Source organism: Spodoptera frugiperda, chromosome 25 (genome assembly GCF_023101765.2).
Source record: "Spodoptera frugiperda isolate SF20-4 chromosome 25, AGI-APGP_CSIRO_Sfru_2.0, whole genome shotgun sequence".
Classification (NCBI taxonomy): domain Eukaryota; kingdom Metazoa; phylum Arthropoda; class Insecta; order Lepidoptera; family Noctuidae; genus Spodoptera; species Spodoptera frugiperda.
The window spans coordinates 567,293-588,349 of NC_064236.1; the positions used below are offsets into that span (position 1 = coordinate 567,293).

General features: G+C 35.9%; 1 protein-coding gene across 24 annotated transcripts in view; it reads right to left on the bottom strand.

Moving 5' to 3' along the window:
• LOC118263888 (coiled-coil domain-containing protein AGAP005037) overlaps nt 1-21,057 on the bottom strand; it is a 355,131-nt gene that overhangs the window by 111,264 nt on the left and 222,810 nt on the right. For all 24 annotated transcript variants that reach the window (XR_004782630.2, XM_035576117.2, XM_035576144.2 and 21 more), the window contains one exon: nt 3,087-3,285. Coding sequence is in view for 23 of the 24 variants with exons in the window: in XM_035576117.2 (XP_035432010.1) it covers nt 3,087-3,285 (199 nt within the window). In the remaining variant the exon portion in view is untranslated. The remainder of the gene's footprint in view (nt 1-3,086; nt 3,286-21,057) is intronic.

The following is a 21,057-nucleotide window of genomic DNA, read 5'->3' on the forward strand; positions in this document are numbered from 1 at the left end:
CTAAACGTTTATAAAATGGTTCAAGTTTCTATAAACACTAATCATGTGAACACGTGCGGATAAAGTTAATCGTTCGCGGTAACGGTCGATAATTATCAAACGATTGGCTAATTGATGTAAATGAATACGGCCGGCAGATTTAAACGCAAATATCGAATGTTTACTGTGGAACGTTTCCACTTTTACACTGGTGTTGTACAAATATTATTCAACTTGCATACATTTTTTATGAGTCAGTGGGTAACAAATATGCTTTCGGATAATTCAATTCCAAGTGTTAATCATTTAAAATAAGATAAAATATTACATATAAGATTGGACTTGCATAGGTAAATAGAAGTAGGATTAAATACTCAGCAAGACTATGGTCTTGCTTGGTACAGGGTACACTCAATGTGCCCTTGCTTTGTAGACTATATAGGAGGATGATGTATACCAACCCTTTCCGTTACACAAGAACGAAACAAAGCATAACTTCATTCTTAATTTTTAATGGCCTCGTAGCCAAAAGACTAGACCAACACCTGAGTAGGTTAACGTAAGATGGCTTGGTCAAGAGCCTGATGCAGAAGGCAGTACTTCTGGACACGGCGCGTATTGTCCGGAAATTCCTCTCTCTTGAGCCCTGACTACCGGTAGCTTGGATTTATCTCGTTACTGGTGGGCTACTGCCTGTTATATTTTTAAATGTTTTTTGAATATTTAACAATGTAATTATCAAGTAAAGTAAATAAATAAATGATAATATATTATTACAGTAATCAGAAATGTGATTCAAATGCAACTTCATTATTTGTAAAGGGCGTAAAGTCAGCTCTTATAATCATTTTGTTGTTCCTTGATCGTCCGCTCGTTGAGCTTCTTGCTCGTTCTTCTTCATTCGAAGCTACACTTTAGAACGAGCTCCTCTAGCTTCACTACAGACAGATTATTATTTATTTCTTTATTTGTTGACATTTCAAAAGTTAATTGGAATAAATGATTTGACTTGACTGTCATATTTATTTATTTAATAAAATAAAATGCAATGCCTACCACTAGTAGGTACTTACGCTGATTTCAATATGGAAATTTTATTTGCATTTAAAATAAAACAGATTGCTTGTTACAATACGTATACTCATTTTCAATCGATCCAAAATATTTGTTACTATAATAATATGGTACGTCGTTGCTGTACTTTTACTAGCGTAAAGGCGTACCTGGATATAAACTTAGAGAAACTAGCTTAAATGTATCCTGTATATAAACGAACACAAAACATATTTCAATATAATCACAGACTATTTCCGCTGGGGAACCTTCCAGACCACTTTATTTTCATGGGAAATCGAGTGTAAATTGTATTCCAGGTAGCAAAACGTGTGCTACTACAAGAAATTCAAATCCAGACATCTTAGGCAACGAGTCATATAATACTATATGCATGCTATTTTTCCACCATAGAACATAAAGCGGATTTTAAACTATATTCGACACGATGCAAATGGTCAAATCTGACATTTTCAGTCTATGTCCCTGCAGCTTTAACTTTATAAACATCAAATTGAGATTTATATTAAATAAATGCAATTAAAATAAAACAATTATACTAAAAGGCCGCCATTACAATTTTAAACATTCAAGTTGATACTCTAGTAATGTTACTTGTTACGTGTCCGTTTTCAGATCTGAAAATAAGTCAATCCATTTAGTATGCTAGTTGAAAGACGCAATTTAATTATTGTACCGCTTGAGAGGCACTTGGTTACAAGAATCTGCTGCTAGCTCTTTGACTATTACTTGCAATCTCAAGTAAGTACTTGCATACAGGTAAATGTTCTACAAGGTCCTTACTTTGTGGCACGTTTGCAATCAATCTATTTGATTAAATTCATCCTTATTTCTTTGAATTATTTACATAGGAGAATTTTTAAATTACTTTTTATATGTTAAAATATTATAATGAGACATAGGTACATTAGTCATGAAATCAATTGATCCACCCTATTTTTGTTTACTCATTCTTGACTAATTCACAGATCAACTGTTTTTAACAGAGGTTTATTATTTTAAGGGTCAGATAAGATATTTACCATTATATTTTAAAGCATTACGCTCCTTGACAATGTTTTATTCAGAAGTACTGTTAAGTGATCATTGCCGTTAAGATAATCGAGTTAATTTTACTAACCGAGGCTTCGGTTATGAGTAATTTACGCTTGAGTACTACTGAATCTGAGGCAGCCTAAATCATCGCTTTACTAAAACAAGGCTGAAATCTTGGATACAGAGGAATTTTAAGGTCATTTTTCATAATTCAATTAACTTTATGTGCAAAACAATTCCTTTTCGTGCGCAGCTTTTGCGCTTTTGACAAATTTTGTTTGAAGGTGAACAAGTTTTTTTTTTATGTAGAAATCAAATCTCGAATTCTTCTCTCTGTATGTTTTCAAGATTCGTTTGACTGAATACGAGTACCAATATTGAATCCTTTGATCAATGCACAATAGGTAGCTCGGATTGCAGATTATTGTTTTTATGGAATTGGTCAATCCAATCAATTTAGAAAACTGCGCTCACAAAGCACACCAATTCTATCTTAACTCTATTTTGTTTTCTGTGTTTTCAGGTTAAGGCCGCCCACTTCAATAAGAACACGTTCTATAATCTCCAAGCTTGACAAAACGGTTGGAGATAGCACTTCAAAAGGTTCAGATTTTACAGAAACCCAGTTTCTGTTACATGTTTAGCTAGCCACTGCACCTACGTGAACAATAGACATGGTGGCTAATGTTTTTTACTTCATAGTCACCATACGGCACTATCTAAACCATATTATTTTACCTTGAATACGTAAAACAACAATTAAACAAAATAAAGCTGTAACACTCCAGTGGACCGGAGCTGCGGACTACCTAGCGGGTTTACCGGGGCTCCGGCTCGAAAAACAAGAGTAGAACGGAGAGGTTTTTATTCAGTATGAGTCTGACCCTTCCTCTCACCTTGCCCAAAGCGGGAGAAGTAAATTGAATGATTTTCCACTCCTTAAAAACACACAGCAGTGGAGATACTCCAACACGCTTAGACAAAGAATGTTCACTAACCTGTCATCTTCCAGTTCATAGAACATGTCCTTGGAAGAGTCGTGGATGTAGATCTTCACCAGCGGGCTGTCCATGTACTGCATCGTCAACTGCTTGGGGAAACTTCTTACAAATAGTGCTTTCACAGTATCTATAGAAGTTATCTCGTTTGGCAGTAGCGCTCGTTTCGTCTCGTTTCGGTATTGTAAAAATACTAGGCCTGTAACAAAAAATAGACTAGTATAAGGATAAAGGTATATACATTTAAATAAAACTCTTACTTTACTGACTGACTGACTGGCGATACTACCGGCGGATAAATATCGGCCCTCACACTTATACAGCCTACAGCCTATTAGGAAAAGTGATACGAAAAACATCACTATTGTGACGTGGGTGTAAACATGGGCCATAGCTGGTATGGGAATAAACAACATGAAAAAATTAACAAAAATAATACAGTGGGTGTCAAAACATACCCACGCCGCACGCCATTTTAGTCCATTTATTGGAAAATAACTTTAGTTTTTCAACCTATCCATGGTCTAAAATGTTTGAACTCCGTTTATTATTATTTTTTTACTTATTTCTATCCGTATTCATAATATTGACATGTGCTGAATGCGTCTGTGTTATACGCCTACAAAGGAATATTAAAAAGTAAATTATGTATTGGTCTGTAAATATTACATCTCACTAATATTATAATGATTGTAGAATGTTTGTTTGTTTGGATGTTTGTCGGCTAAACAAGTGTGGGAGAGCCATGCTTCGGCACGAATGGGCCGGCTCGACGGGTGTGAAAACCGACGTGACACAACGCTTGCGTTTTGTTTCGTTGTGTGAGTGAGGTTACCGGAGGCCCAATTCCCCCTTCCCAATTCCCAACAACCCTCAAATTCATAATACCCGTAAGGACGGCAACGCACTTGTAACGCCTCTTGTGTTTCAAGTGTCCATGGGCGGAGGTGATTGCTTACCATCAGGTGTGAATGGGTTATAATGAGGTTGTTTTTAAAAGCTAACTTGGGCGGTTGGATACACTTTATCCAATGGGAACGCGAGCGAAGCCGTTGGCAAAAGCTAGTTCGTTTATAGATCTGTTTTAACACACTTAAGTAAATTACAAACAATTACGTGAAATATTACATAAAATTTTATTTTCAGATACGTTCTGGTTTCATTTTTCCTCGTCAATACAAAATACCATGGATTACCATGGATCTGTTTGTTCTATAGGGCTGCTCTCTACAATCAAACTAATCCGATTTACGTGATTTGTGCGACAACCCTATCCCTTACTCGTCGGATGTGTATTGATCAGACGGTATTTAGTCTTTTATTTATTTTATGAGGATCCCTTCGATGCTTTTTCATGAAGATAAAATATCACGTTTTTGTATTTTTTGTTTATTATTTTGTGTAATGTTAGCTAACCACATGGTTATGGTAAAGCTATCCTCACATCATCAGCCTATAAGTGACCCCAAATACGTCACAACAGCAACAATGGGTACTGCTGAGCAAATGCCTCTAAAGGAGGAGGATCGGACACTAATTACGACGCTGAATTTCGAACTTATAACTAAAAATTATATGTTCAGATTTCCTCGCTACTACTTTGCCGAATATCAGTAATGCTGATTAATATTTCAAAGTACATATAATTTGGAAAAAGACCCATTGGTTTGGTATTTGCCAGGTAGCTAACCCGCACTTTCATGGATGGGAAGCAGAAGCATTGACAGCTTAGTATATTTGTATTGATTTTTGGATGTGTCTTTTTTTAATAAAATATATAAATACAGAGTTGAATAATTTCTATTTCTTTATTAGATATTGTAAAATTGATAACATTGTTTGTTTCCACACGCTTAGCTTCGAAAGCTCCAATTAAAAAAAACTTTATTTCATGGATAGTTCGTTTGTCAACAACCAATAGAACTTATTAAAAATCTGATTATTACCTACTGAAATAGTGGTTGCGTTTAATGATGTGGCCAGGAACTGAATATTCGATAGATTTCAACACCAAACTCTCGTTCCACGTCAAGGTTGTTCTGTTAATTATGAAATAACTCTGAACATCAAATATTTTGAATAGTTGGAGCTTCAATTCATTAATTAGCTTAGTAACAATTTTACAGTAAACTGTTGGAAATGAACTCATTACCGTAATTAGTACGCAAGCAAATATTTAACGAATGCATCATTGTGCTTTTAGCAGTTGAACAGTAAAACATTAATAGGAAAATGCAATATTATAAGCTTATTTTTTATACACATCTCTGTAGGAAGTCAGTGGAGGGACTCGCATAATGTGGCTGAAGTTTTATTCAAAAAATTAAGGTTAAGTACTCGGGGGAGAGATTTTCTGGTTGACTGATTCCTGAATTCCATACTTGAGCCGAATGAGGGGGGAATATATTACATGCAGATGCTCTCTATTCATGCTTATAGTTCCTATAGCTAGTAAAAATGGTATAGGTAGGACTTTAAACGCACTCCATTTTTAAGTGTAAGAGATCCATGTTTCTCCGCAACAAGAAGAGCTGACTCGAGCGGAGTGATGCCACGACATTACCTATCGTTTGAGGTTCACCTCATGACGTGTACATAGGAAACTTTACTTCGTACTTCCTTTTACATGAGTTTACAATTATAAACATAGCTGGTGAAAAGTGAAGCGTTACTTAACGAAAAATTAATACTCATATAATTTTATTAATGATCGTAAAACGTTGTGTTAAGAACACAACATTTTTTAAAACATTTAACTTATTAGGGTGATGGCGCACAGTAACAGCACGGACACGGCACCACGTTTTTAGGTTTGGAAATAATACATACTGTAAATGTAAAAAAAGCTGTAAGCGCGCTGACCGCGGGTTAACAGCGTTATGAAATATATCACAGCTTAAGATTTATTATTGCTAAAACATTACGCAGTATGCAATAACAATTAGCCTTCGTTAAATCACGGATTAATTGGTTGTTAATAGAATTTTCTTTGCTAAAGGAATATTCCAGTCGATGATTAAAATACTCAAGTATTAAGCGGAAAAATATAAAATTAATTTCTCGATTCTCTATCATTACGTAAATATTGCTGTATTTATGGATGACTGATTTTATTCGATGAATTATTTGCTCGCTCGACTGAATATTAAGTATAAGTACGAGCAAATGCATATTAAGGGCCTATCATATAATTTTATTGGATATTTAATATGGTTTGAAGGTGAATCAGGCGTTAAGTATTAAAATAGAAATATTATTTAAAATTCAGAGGAGACGTAGATTCAGAGAAGACCTTCTCTCAAATGCAAGACGTAGGCGGACCTAGCGAATAAACCGGTTCATAGAGTTCATATTAAACATAAGATCACGTATTACAGCACCATATATTTATAATATGTAGTTTCAAACACTTATTTGAAATGTCAGCAATCATTTAAAGGTTACGTTATCCTACATGTTAGATATTTTATGCATCATACACAGTTCAGAATTGAAAAGCAGGCAAGCCAACAAAGTGGCAACTTCCCTGGTAAACCAAAGTTGCGGATAGTTTACATGTTCGTGTTTACTTTCATGGAATTGTGAGTTTAGCTGATTTTCAGTGCAGTGCGATGCGCGCTCGAGTACGGACGTGTTGCAGTTGTACGCAAAGGTCGCGGCATAAGTCGCTGCCCGATATTTCGCAATGAGTTCACAACAACTTATCGCAAACGAGCTGTTGGCATTCATACAACATGCCATCGACACCATGGACGAGGTCAGCATCATGCAGATTTGCAAGTCGAGCTTCAAAGAAGACGAGATCAGCAAAGGCAAGATGCTACTCTTCCAAACGACCGGGAAGCTGGACCAAATGCCATCGAGGAGGAGAGATGGTACGGATAAGAGCGTCCAAGATATCATCACCTTTATGAAGGCGACCGACCCTGACGACGTTCCGACATTTGTGGCGAAGGAGCTACATAAGTTGCCGCCCGTCACTTTCGACCACGTAGATGTCACCAGGCTGCTGAAGGATATCACATCATTGAAGTCGAGCCTGGCCCAGATGCAGTGCAAGTTGGAGACGTCTGATGCTACCATCCAGGAACTGCGTGCCGAGATAGTGTTGTTACGCAATGCTGTTTCGGAAAGTAGGTCTCAAGGCGAAGCCAACGTGAACACACGTCGCGGGGCGCAAAATGTTTCGGTCAGCAGTTGTCAATCGGCGAACTCATCGCCTATTGCAAATAATGAGGTCGATGCACCGTGCCCCGCCGCTCCTCGTGTCTCTCCACGTGCAGAGAACACGTCACGCGAAGCTACGTCGACCCCTAAAGTAGCTTACGCCGCAATTGCTGCCGCTAACACTACAGCTGCTTCACTACCTAAGCAGCCGAAAAGGGGTAAGCAGAACCGGCGCTGTGAATCCGTAACAAGGATTCCAGTACAGCGCTGTCCAGAAAAGCCTGAGTGTGATGAGGATGGCTTCATCAAAGTCCAAAAGAAGAAGAAGAAGAAGCCTACTTCTCGCAATCAGTGCGGTACTGGACTGACCGGACCAAACATGCTGCTGCGTCCAGCTGTGCCTACGACGCTGCTGTATGTGTCCCGATTACACCACACCACGAAGGCGGAGGACGTCGTGGAGTATGTGAAGGTGAAGACCAACTGGACCTTGAGGATCGTAAGGTTGGAACCGCATCAAAATACCAACTTCAAGTCGTTTGTGATGCGAGTTCCAACTCAACATCTCGAGAAGTTCCTCAAGGCAGAATTTTGGCCGAAGGGTGTCATATACCGACGTTTTCGAGGCAGGCTACGTGACACCGAGCAGCGTAATACGACGCCACGCATCGTCACATCGTGTGACCTTAATAATTAATAGCATAATTATGTATTTATAGTATTTTATAATATGTTTTAGTATAGTATTATTGTATTAATATGGGCCTTCGTTGCCTGATGTAAATCAATAAATAAAAAAAAAAAAAAAAAAAAAATTAACTGTTTTAATTGCGTACGCTCCCTAGTAAATAGTTGTGTTATTATGAAATGTTTATGCATAGTTGTTATTAGGTATATATGTTTGATATACATAGGTACGAAAAAGGTTTGTTTTTGTATAGATTATGTAACTAATCAGTCTTTTAATTTCGCGATTTTTGTAGCGCAAAGAAACTCCGCGCATAAGCTCTTTCCATTTGAGTTTGAGTCTTTCTTAAAGGTCAGCAGTTAGGGGCAATGCCTCAATACGTTTTCATTAACTAACTCGGTAAGTAACATATATTTATACTTATTTTTTGGGATTATTTACTTTTTTTACTGTTGATGTGCCTTGACCAATCATTTTCATTATGTAACGTCGGAATCAGATACTTATTGGTTTTTGATCCATAATAGTTTTTACTCGGTGAACGGACTAACTTATTCTCTCTTATAATTTTTAAATTACTTTTTCTTTATTTTGCTGACTATAAAACTGTTTAAGAATCAAGTATTCCGCCCGGTTGTAAACAGGAAGTATTTTAAATGGAATTAACATTCACGAGGACTAGGTGGTACCTACTAAAAGAAAGTTGTTTTTTAGGGGCTCAATGTTACCTAAATAATGCTGTCGCGGGCAACAGCTAGTAATTGATATAATATCATCGTCAACACCCGAAATATAACCACCATTAAACAAACAGCTTCAGGATATACACTATACAGTGAGGTCTAAACATACACAAATTCTGTTTACATATAGGTATTTTTCTAAAGAATATAGAATGAGTAGAAGTTTCTGTGCTAGTTGAGTATATCATGAATTTTTGAAATATATATTACGCACCGGGTTTTAATATTCACAAGTAGTGTGAAATAGTCCGGTATTCGGTTTCCATGCATATTTTTCACCTTGCACTAGAATTTTCTGCGATATTGCGAGTTGCGACGGAATGTTACAAAATCGTTTTATCGCTTCAGGGTTGGCTCCCCGCTATCGTATATAAGTTCATTGCTGGAGAGCCTTGAATTGAAACCTTTGGTCAAAATTTCGGAGATAGAATTAACATCTGCAACGTCACGCCTTTTATCCTCGAAGGGGTAGGTAGATGTGGCACTTTTCACCATTTGTGTTACAAGTCCCATGTAACAGCAGGTGACTCCATTGCCATGTACTGGACACAATTTCAGACACTGTGCTACTTCTGCGAAATTTTTCGTGCGACCACTTGACCAACGAGGCAGTAATAGAGCTTAATTCCTCTAATCCTTTTGGAGGCCAACTATGGTGATAATTTGGTGGCGTTGTTAAACGGTTGCTCCCGAAAAATAAACCTTTTTTAATGTCACAAAAGGAGTCTCACAGGACTGTTTTTAAACTTATCTATTGTCTAGAAATGTTGTCCGCTGACATTGATCACCAATTTTAATCCAAAATCGCTCGATCGTTGTTGTTTTTATGCAAAAAACTATAAAACGAATGATAAATACAATCTTAAAAGATTTTAAATATTGGTTGGTTTATTAATTTCTGCCGTAAGGTAATTCGGCCATATTAAACAGAATGGATGATTGTATCTATGAAGGTATATGTCTAATGTTTACTTGTATAGGATTCGATTAGATTAAGAATTGATGGAACGATAACTAATATCAAGCTAATCAAACTTGATTATTGGTTAGTAATGAATTCATAATCAGCTAATTAATGTTGGTACACCGACACATAATAATGAAGACGGTAGGTAGGTACCGCTCTTTATTATGAGGATCGACAGTAAGGTATGATTGACTTACTTACTGACTAAAAGGCCACTTTGTTTTAATTCTTGTCCTATGTTTACATGACTACGATAAATAATGGGTAACACTTTAAGGCATGGACCCTAGTGGACCCTGTATGTGATGTCTGATGGCTCTTTGAGGCTCAGAACGCGGCATGCCGAAAGTTGGTATCTAGTTCTGTCGGGCGGCATGCTACCCGTGCTACTAATGCGCTTAGAAATATCTGTCGGAAGCATAAAGATTTACCTCGTTGGTCAAGCGGTCACAACTAGTTTTCAATACGTGCATCGGGCAATGTACCTATTATTGACAGTGTCTTTAGATTTCTTTTTATTACGGTAATAGCTCGTCCCCTATAACATTGAATTGTAAATTTTACCTTTCTTGATTTTACAAAGTGTGACGTTGTATTTATTCTAAACGAGTACCTACATTAGAACCGCAATATGTTACAAAAGCGTCATTCAGAATATACTTACGCGTGTATGTACTCAAACGTAAAGCTCATGGAAAGAAGTAAGTAAAAATTGCTACTACAATTTTTACTATGCTACGTAGTACTACGTAGTCATACAATTTCAGCAGCATGCGAGCGGTACGTCGGCGCCAGGTCATCGGCCGGCGAGGCAGCATGCGGGCAAGGTCACGGTGGCCGTTCACGGTCACTATGTCAATCGAACACGAGGGTGGAAACAGGGGCAACTTGTTACACACACTAACTTATAAGTTCTACGTACTAGTTCTAATCTTTTCCGTAGAAGTAGTAACTACGCTTGTGAGTAGTATATTAGTATTTTTTTTTTTGTTTCTTTCTTTTAATGTGTCTTTGGACCGCAATGCGTTGGCGGCTTTCTGAGCGGGGCGGTTAATGCTTATGATTTTAATTTATCCTATGTAACTTCTATCATTTTCTTTCGTCTTCCCGTTTTTCAATATTTAATATTCAGAATCCAGGACCTATTCACTGTCGAAACAAACAGAAACTACGTCCAAACGAAAGTAAGTCTTCAAATTGCATCCCCAAAGTTAATTTTTGTAAGTCTCTATGAAACTGGAAATTTAAGAAAATATTTGTGATACATCCCAGCATTTATAATTATATTCGTCATACTTCTATTGCTGGGTGAAAAAGCACTTAAATCGGAACGAACGGGAGCTGAACTTTAGCCGTTCTGACCCGCCCTAAGAAGACCAAACGCCTCCGGCCATGCCTCAAAAACCCATCAGACCAACACAGTTAGGGTCTAGTAGGGCTGATGCCCGACTCAGAGCCACAGACGGGTTACTCCGGCTCGAAGCACATGTAGGTAGTAGGAACGGGGTAAATGTTGGAATTATTGTATTTTGACATTAATCTTTATTGTGTCAAAAAATAATTTTCATCTAACACTTCCGAGGAAATGTGAGACAGTTGATCATCAACAGGCTGATCATCATAATATCTAAAAAATACAAAAAAAAATCGAGAACATTCATCCTCTTTTTGATAACTACAGTAATACCACCGATAGTTGGACACAGGTCCAATATTCAACCATAAACGTAAGTATAGACTACAACATTTACTTGTAACAGAACAACGAGCCGCTCTATGATATATTCTAGTGTATCATCCTTTTCCGAACTAAAATTCTTTGGAAACTAAGCTTTTGCCAGTATTGTACCATTTCGTAAGAACGCTACATTACACAGAAATGCTCCAGAAAATGTTGTAGTTTATACTCACCTTAAAAATATACATACGTAGAACATCGCTATGATTACAGCTTTTCATTAAATTTCCTGTCAGTCATGTGTCGTGGCAAGATTTAAATACAAATGATGTCTTCTTTACATTTTAATTTTAAACGTAACATTTCATGCAGCACGTAGCACGTTCGCGAAACACTTCTTCTTCTGAGAAGTGGTTGCGAGTGACGTTGCAGCGTGTATTAAAGGAGCTTCGAGAAACATGCGACATTCACTTCAGTTAAAGACAACTTTCGTACTAACTCAAAAATTCCCTTTGATGTAATATTATGAATAAAATAAAACTTTAAGTTGAAGCAAACGTGTCTTACTGCAAGCCACAGATCAGACTCTGTGCTAAGTCGAGAAAATCGATAAAACGAGAAACAAGAGTACTTCGTTGCTCTTGTGACCACTTGATCAGCAATCAACGGAATAAAGGAGAGATACATATTGTAACAGTTATAATGTACAGAGATACTTCTGTACGAAAAGCTATTGTGATAATATCTAGGGTCATGGTTAACAAAAAGATAGTTTTTAGCTCTAGCATCCTAAGAAGTAATTAATCGTAATTAATCAAATAGTACCTACTAATGTTCTTAATCTTTTTAAGCATGTTACTGACAGTATTGAAAAACTACATTTGTTTTAAATAAGTATTATATTCATTGTTATTTTAGCTGTTATATGAAGAATTTTCATTTAACTCTGATAGTTATTATTGTTGTTTAATTTATTTATTTATCAATAAGTCCAATTTAACAATTATCCTTAATCTTCTTTAAGATCAACTTAACGCTCAAACAAATCTAAAATTACACAAAGGATAATCCTAAATATCGACTAATTATCTTAATCTAAGTTCAGTTATTTTAAAAAGATTTGTAGCTAGATTTAACTTAAACACGACATATTTTTCGTTGGTAAAATTAGTTATACATATGTTTTAACAATATTATGTGCAGTGTAACAACTGTTAGGTCAGTCATGTCATGTCCCGGCCCTGTACAACATGGCTAACATCGTTACACCCACTTAGCTCGCACTGCATGCTGATGCCTCGTGCGTATAAAGTTATTTTTTATACTTTCAAACTTTGATGTATATGTAACAGACAGTTTTATACATTGATTTATATATTTTTTTAATAATATGTGAGTTTATAATTGGTATTCGAGGTTTTTACCTAAACATGTGATATCATAATGAAGTTACCCGTAATAATATATTTTCAAGTTAACACATTGAACGCCGTGGTGGTCACCGGAAACCGACGTTAACGGAGTATTTGCCATTGCATTTTCTATTGACAGTCAAAGACTTAGTTAAACTACTATATTTCTTGGTGATTGTACTAATACCTACTACTACTCGTGTTGAAAAATAATCTTAACAAAATAATTAAGGTAGTAAGACAGTCATCGCACATTTAGTAAAATGTACCTTAAAACTATCGATTCCCATCATAAGCACTCTGTATACTGTATAGGTGTATTGGCCATTTGCATTATCAACCTTGAAACGATCTAGTAATCCCGATAAGTGGTGACGACCTTGATAAAGTACGTGGTCGTGATAAAATGGTTTCAAGTTCGAAAAACAACTCTATTATTTCTTAGATGAAGTGATTTTTTCAATAACTTTAAAAAAAATGTTCTAAACCGCTTTTGATTTCGACAAAAAGTGTACTTTATGGAATGGTTTTAAAATCTATTTTTGGGTGCTTTGGATTATGATGCACTTTGTAACTAGTTATATAAACTTTGTAATTTTAAGGGCACGTTCTATCTGGGAATAGACCGAGAGCTTATTTGTTTAATAGGTAGGTAAATAGTTCAGATAAATATCTTACAAAAGTATAATACTTTTGTATAATACTTTTGTAACATATTGGTACCTTTTAAATAATACTTCAAACAAGGTCTAGGTCTTTTAAGACCTAAATAAAACCGTTAGAAAAATAAATGGGATACACCACACCTCTCTTCATAACTTCTTGGTAGTATTAATTACTAATTGTTAACAAATACGTAAAAATCTAACTTAGGACTATAAGTAAAGTTAGTACCTATAATTTTCTACGTACCTACAGCTCCCGGTACGCACGTCAAGCTAGCGGGGGTATGTATACGTTCACTATACTGTACATACTAATATCAAAGTCAAGTAAAAGTCAAAATCAACGCTTTCAGCTATGATTTTGACTTTTTTCAATTAATCCTTACTTAGGCACATTTAAAACTTCAAATTGAATTGTCCGTCAGTCTGTTCGCCAGTGAAGTTAAATGTTCGTTCCGAAGTATAACTTGCTAAATTAAATGCTAACCTATCATAGGTACATACATACATACATACATATATGTGAATAGTACATAGGTCAAGGACATGATAGTAAATATAATTATGTATGTATGTCCACCATAACAGGAGAGAGGTCGATAATGAGATCGTCGTTATTATGTCACGTGAGTAAACAACAAACAAGGCGCGTTATGCAATAATATACCTCTATGCAAGATGTAATTACTATCGATTGACTCGAGTCAGTCCTAGAATTACGAGCTGTGAGAGGATGCTCCTTTGACATTTCGGTAGCTCAAAGGAAACTTCGAGTCTACGGACGGCGAGCAAGGGTAGCTCGCCGCCTGACCAGAACTAGATCCGTGCGTACGGCGTGTCGCGTTCCGTGCGCACCTCAAAGAGCCAGACCACCACACTGGGCTGATGTCCGAACCGGAGCTGCGGACTACGTAAAAGGTTACCGGGGCTCGGGCTCAACGCAGCTAATATCAAGTAATTTGTTTTATTTAACATTTGTTGTTTTCTCCTGTGTTGTGGGTGCGGTTAAAACATACAAGTTCACATACACAACGACACCCAGACCAAACAACAATTTGTGGATCACACAAAGAGTTACTTCGTGCGGGAATCAAACCCGCTACACGTTGCGCGGCAGCAGGTAGCCCAGCTACTGCACCGTAATATACGTCTGCAATAATATACCTCTATGCAAGATGTAATTACTATCGATTGACTCGAGTCAGTCCTAGAATTACGAGCTGTGAGAGGATGCTCCTTTGACATTTCGGTAGCTCAAAGGAAACTTCGGGTCTACGGACGGCGAGCAAAGGTAGCTCGCCACCCGACCAGAACCAGACCCGTGCGCAAGGCGCGTCGCGTTCCACGCGCGTCTCAAAGAGCCAGACCAGATGGGGCCCGGTAGGAGAAGGAACGGGATGGTTTTTAGTCAGTAAGAGTCTGACACTCCCTCCCACCTCACCCCAGACGGGAGAAGTCATTGGATGATTTTCCCACTCAAAAAAAGTTCAGTATTTAATATACAGCTCATTTCACTTCAATGTAACAACATTGTCAGCAGATATTAAAATAACTCAACTTAGTAGATAATAGCTAAGCATCTAAAAAAGGTACTGGGAGTAAAAAAATAACATTCCTAGTACCTGGGTGCTGCAAGTTCTTCGTTGTAACTAAGCTGAGCGGCTCAAAAAAACAATACAGGTATTTAATAACGCTCCATAGTTTACATCGCTCAGCACTTCAGCGCTAAGGAGGAATTAAAAAAAAAGAACATCATCCTAGTTTTCCAACATAAATTCTAATTATAAAACACTACACTCATCTACCGGACTTTCCCAGTAACCTCACAACACAACACCACTTCAAAATATAAAACTAAAACCTGTATAAAGTTTAGCGTATTATTATGAAGATGAGTGGTACTGGTCTGCTCCTATATTCCTCATTACGTGTTTGAAGTAGGCTACACGATGTTCTACTAGAGGTACTTGCTAATTAAGCTAGAAGTACTACTGCTAATATCAAGTCATTTGTTTTATTTAGAAATTGTTCCACACTAGAATTTTCTCCTGTGTTGTGGGTGCGGTTAAACACAAACAAGTTCACATACACAATGATACCCAGACCAAACAACAATTTGTGGATCACACAAAGAGTTGCTTCGTCCGGGAATAGAACCCGCTACACGTTGCGCGACAGCCGGTAGCCCAGCCATTGCACCAACCGTGCAGTCATTAGGCAATCAATAACTATTTTTATAGATAAACTGATAGAAGAAATACGACCCGGATTACTTAAAGCTCTTTTAGGTCATACTAGGATCTACGTGGCAATGCTAAACCGAAAGAAAATAATTATACAATATAAAAAACAAAGAATACCGACGCGAGTTCAACTGAACTAACTGACGGTAGTAAAACAACTGTTTTCCAAGATAAAAATGAATTAAAAAATATGAATAAACGTATGAATGCAATCAGAAAACATGACGTTACACTCGGCATAATTTACTCGGTAATGGCGCAAAACAAAAGCGCGGGAATTAAATAACCTGTCGACTGCCGTTACTTTTGAACCAACTTTTAACGCTACGCACATATGGATATATACCTACATAAGAGTATATAGATATATCATAATAAAATTATCAGTATTTATTCTACAAACGTACCGATAATTTTATTAAAGTTTTGATAATAATTAAAATTGCCTGACTTTTCGCCATTTATATCAGGAGCACTATGATTATTCAAGCCGTAAATGGAACGGTCCCAAATGCAAAACAGGTGAAAGTAAAATACGTGTCCAAAATATATAAAAAAATAAGGAATTTAAAGTGTATTTTATTTAATAAAAAAAAAAATATAATCAACTGCTTAAGGTTGATGTTGCATTGCACACGAAAACTTAAACGATCTAAAATATAAAAACAAAAACAATTGTAGCCTTTTCGGGAGCGTTCCGTTTACATTCTGTATACCCTTTTGCACGTCGTCGAATTTCAAGGTTACCTCCAACGCTGAGCCGGCAGCAAAAATAATACGTAGAATGCATTTTCAGTAGCGACGGGACATTTTCAATTGTATCAGTTGTGGACCACTTAAGCTGACTGTGGCGTGAGCAATTTGACTGTTTGGCTCTGATTTGAAGTGAACAATGGCGTTCTGATGGAGGATAAGGACTCTCGTCATATACCACGTACTCGTATATTAGCTAAGGTTATAAAAATTAAGCTCTAATATTAATATCGCTTAACAAGATAGTTTTATCCAGAACTGGGCAAGTTACTGGCTAATGATGACCTTGATGAATGAATAATAAAATTATACGCAACGATCCATGGTCTCTGCCTACACTATGTATGTATTCATGTATGCAACGTTCAAATCCAACGAAACCTCGCTTGTCAACCAAATGATGCAGATACATAGAGAAAGTCATAGAAACTAATCATGAAATGGACTATTCGATGTAATACTGGTAATACCAGCAACGTAATCGGTCTAATAGTCCGCAAGTAATTGGCGCTCGGGGGCGCTGGCTGGAAGTTTGTGGAATCCATTCGGATGAACGTGCCATCCAAGGGAGCATAAATTAGCTAGCAATAGGGTTTGGCATTGAAATGACAAATGGACTCACTCCACTTGGATTTAAGGTCGAATTTACAAAATACTTCAATTGAACAGAATCTGCTTTAATTTCGTTCTATTAATCTTTAATTAATTAATATTATAATTATTATAAAACAAATTAACTGTAACCCGCAGAGTCGCTTCTAATCTTACCTATTTACAATACTTACTATGGAAAACCCTAAAACAAAAAACCTAATAAACTTACTAAACAAACTAAATAACAAATAAACTTTCATTTACACAAAAAAAAAAAACATTTCCTCATCAGCAAAGTAAATAAGCAAATTTCTTTTGCAGAAATGTTCTAAAAGTACTTTTGCAAATAAAAAATAGCACAAACTGGTCTTACCGTAAAACTAACTCCGACTTGCATCTATACATATAATAAAATCGTAGAAAAGTGCTGTCTGTACATTGAAAATAAAAATAAAAAAAATAGCAGGGGTTATTGTTATGTCGATGTCGAACCCAAAAATGTAATTAACTTTTTTTTTGTCTGTTTGTCTGTTTGTCTGTTTGTCTGTTTGTCTGTTTGTCTGTTTGTCTGTTTGTCTGTTTGTCTGTTCGTCTGTGCGCGCTAATCTCAGAAACGGCTGATCCGAGTTGGATGCGGTTTTCACGAATATATTGTGGGATGCTTAAATTTACATTTAGTGTTTGTTTTATGTCAATCGGTTCATAAATAAAAAAGTTATGTCAAATTAAAGAATCACGTCGAACATTCTATGCTTATACCATTAATCTCCGCAACTATTTGACGGATTTGGTTGAAATTTGGTACAGATATAGTTTAGAACCTTAGAAAGGACATAGATATATTTTTACTTCAAAAATCAAAAAATAAAAATAAGAAATAAATTATTTATAAATAATTCTATGTCGATCGTTACACGACTTCGGTTCATGTTATTGTTTTAATTTATCGAAAAAAAGTAAATAAATAGTAAAAAGGTATGAAAAAAATAATATCAATATAATAAAACATTTAGTACAAAGAAAATGCTCTAACGGAGTATAGATAATTCTATGTCGATCGTTACACGACTTCGGTTCATGTTATTGTTTTAATTCATCGAAAAAAAGTAAATAAATAGTAAAAAGGTATGAAAAAAATAATATCAATATAATTAAACTTTTAGTAAAAAGAAAATGCCCGAACGGAGTATAAATAAATAATCCAAGTTGTCTTTCGATTTCGGATCGAAATAGATCGCGCTATGGTTTCGTTACATTCATTTGGTTGGGTATCGGCCGAGCGCTTCGGTACTATCGTAGAAAAAGTGTATTATCAGTCGTATGATTATTTGTCTGTAGTGGTCCTGCTGTTTCGTATATTCTAAATTGGTTTCGTTGTATTTGTCAATTAATAAGTTTATTTGTTGGGTTTTCCTGGTTTTTTTGGTAACCTATTTAACGTAGGTTTAGTTTGATATCGATTATTAGTAGTTACTGTAGTTAGTTTTTTTAATAAAATTGTAAGTCTAATTTTTTTTTAATTAGATTAGATTTAAGTCGTTTCTTTTAAATTATTTAGTTTAAGCTTGGTTATTATAGCATAGAGGATAGGTTGTAATATAGTTTCTTTTTTAATTGTTATAAATTCGTAATTCGTAGCTTTCTTTAGTTTTATGTTAGTTTAAGTCCGTTTTTAAACTATTTTTTCAATATTAAATTCAAACGCAGAGCTCATTATGTTGATTTTTGAAGAGTTCCCTGGAATATCTTCCACATCTCATTTTTGAAGAGATCCCGCGAGATCGGGAACTATGTGGTTAAAACCAAAAATTTGCCGGAAGTCACTATTCCACGCGAACGAAGTCGCGGGCAAAAGCTAGTCAATCATATAATATGTAGGTATATCGGACCCTCGAACTCAAAGCGATATTGGTTTACACAGGTATTAATCATTAATTTAATTAGACAATCAAGTTAAGCCAATTAGTGGCAATTGGCACTAGATATATGTATATACTACATTGCTGCGTACTTTCTATATTGTATAAGTATACATCGTATTGTACAAGGTACATTGGTCAACAAAATTGCCTTATTTGGAGACCTTAGTGCATTTGTATAAAACCTGAACTAGACTTAGTGCTTAATCTATATAGAAATGAACTAGGTACAAGCCTGTGTTCCTGGTTAGAAATGTACTGACATGTATTGTATATGAAACAAAAAAAAATACATACATACGTAACCTCACGCCTGTCTCCCATGGGGGTAGGTAGAGACAATGGAACGCCAATTGCTACGAATCTTTCATACCTCTTTCGCTTCATCAACAGTCCTCAGTCTTTTCATGCATGCTCGTCGATTAAGGGTACTTTTAATTTGGCCCTTCTTTAATATAATGTAAGTTAAGAATGTAATGTTTGTTGTAGTTGTAAATGTAATGTTTTATATAATGTAAAAGAATAATGTTTAAAATAAATTAAATTACTATCTATACTATATAATATTATAAAGCTGAAGAGTTTGTTTGTTTGATTGTTTGTTTGTTTGAACGCGCTAATCTCCGGAACTACTGGTCAGAATTGAATTATTCTTTTTGTGTTGGGTAGTGCCTTTAGCGAGGAAGGCTATAGGCAATAAGAAATCACGCTATGACCAATAGAAACCAACCAAAGCGGGTGAAACCGCGTGGAAGTAGCTAGTTTGTAAATAAAAACAAAGACTGCCTCAGGAAACTTATCTAGTCTGGGACTTGAAATAAGAGTAAATAAATGCGAAGCTTCACTTTGCAGTATCTCTGTAAGGTTCGGAACAAAAGCGACAATCCTTTTGAAAATATATTACAAAGCTGTTCCGTATTTTAATTGCGAAATGTGAACTAATTATTATTTTGTACCGGCGCGGGTAAGTTTGTGTTGGACAAACTTAACTGTATTGTTGCACACTCACGAATTGCAGGAGAAAGCAAACATTAGCATGAGTGCCAAGTTGTCGCTCAATTTCAGACTACGTAGTAAAACGGCAAATTAATATTGTGTTAAACTGAGAAGTGGACAACGTGTAAATATGGAGTTGTCAGTTTGTTTAGTTGCACTGGAATCAGTTGTCAATTTGATAAATTGTTACGACAGGTACACAATAAAAACATATTTGTTAGATTCTGTGGTAACTTCCAATAACATTAGAAGCGCTTTCACTGAAATTTAGTGAAACTGTATTTGTTCTGTGATGTAGTTCTTTATTGGATTGAGCTCAAGATTGCTGTCGCAATGTCGATATTATTTATTGTTATTGGAAAAATAACTCGCTTCAGATAAGAAGAAAAATAAATTCAAGAAATTCAGCTATCTGACATAAAAAGTGCCTAACAGGTAGAAAATAAAAAAAGGATTCAGCTATAAAAAAATAATTGTCGTATACCATCAGGGAGTGACTAAAATTTGAAGATTAAACCTGTGAAATTTCAAAAGCATTTGGTTTACATACATACGTAGGATTTGCTTTCCACAGCTCACAGTTTTCAGCTAACTAATGCGATATGAAAATACTTTCATAATTAGACCACTGGTATCCAGCTAAATTCCCAATCAAAACGCCTAATTTACAGTTTCCAACAATTTTAGAACAAATTGATTTGTCTATGCACCCGAATTGCCCGCCCTCTCTCCCTCCCATCATTAGAGTAAATTTAGAAAATAAACCTGCTAAATTGGCTGGAAATAAAGTTTGAGGCCGCGATAAATCATTATAAAGACAATAATAAGCCACTTACATGAGAACATATAGGAAACATTAATAAAGTATAGTATGTATGTATAGCATAATATTATACAGAAATATTTTATACTCACTCAGCAATTAAACTCTCAGTCATTTATTTAGATAAGTTAGTCAAGACAGTTTGCAAATATGTGTTTAGATAGGCGAGATTTAAAAATGCCGAGTGAGCTAACACTTTTAAAATTTGTGGGTAGTTTGTTACATGGCATAGTAGTACGGTGTGGTGTATTCATTTTCTATCTTTAAATGCATCTGAAGTACCAGACGGTTGCAAGTCTATGTCAGTACCGTACCTAATTAAA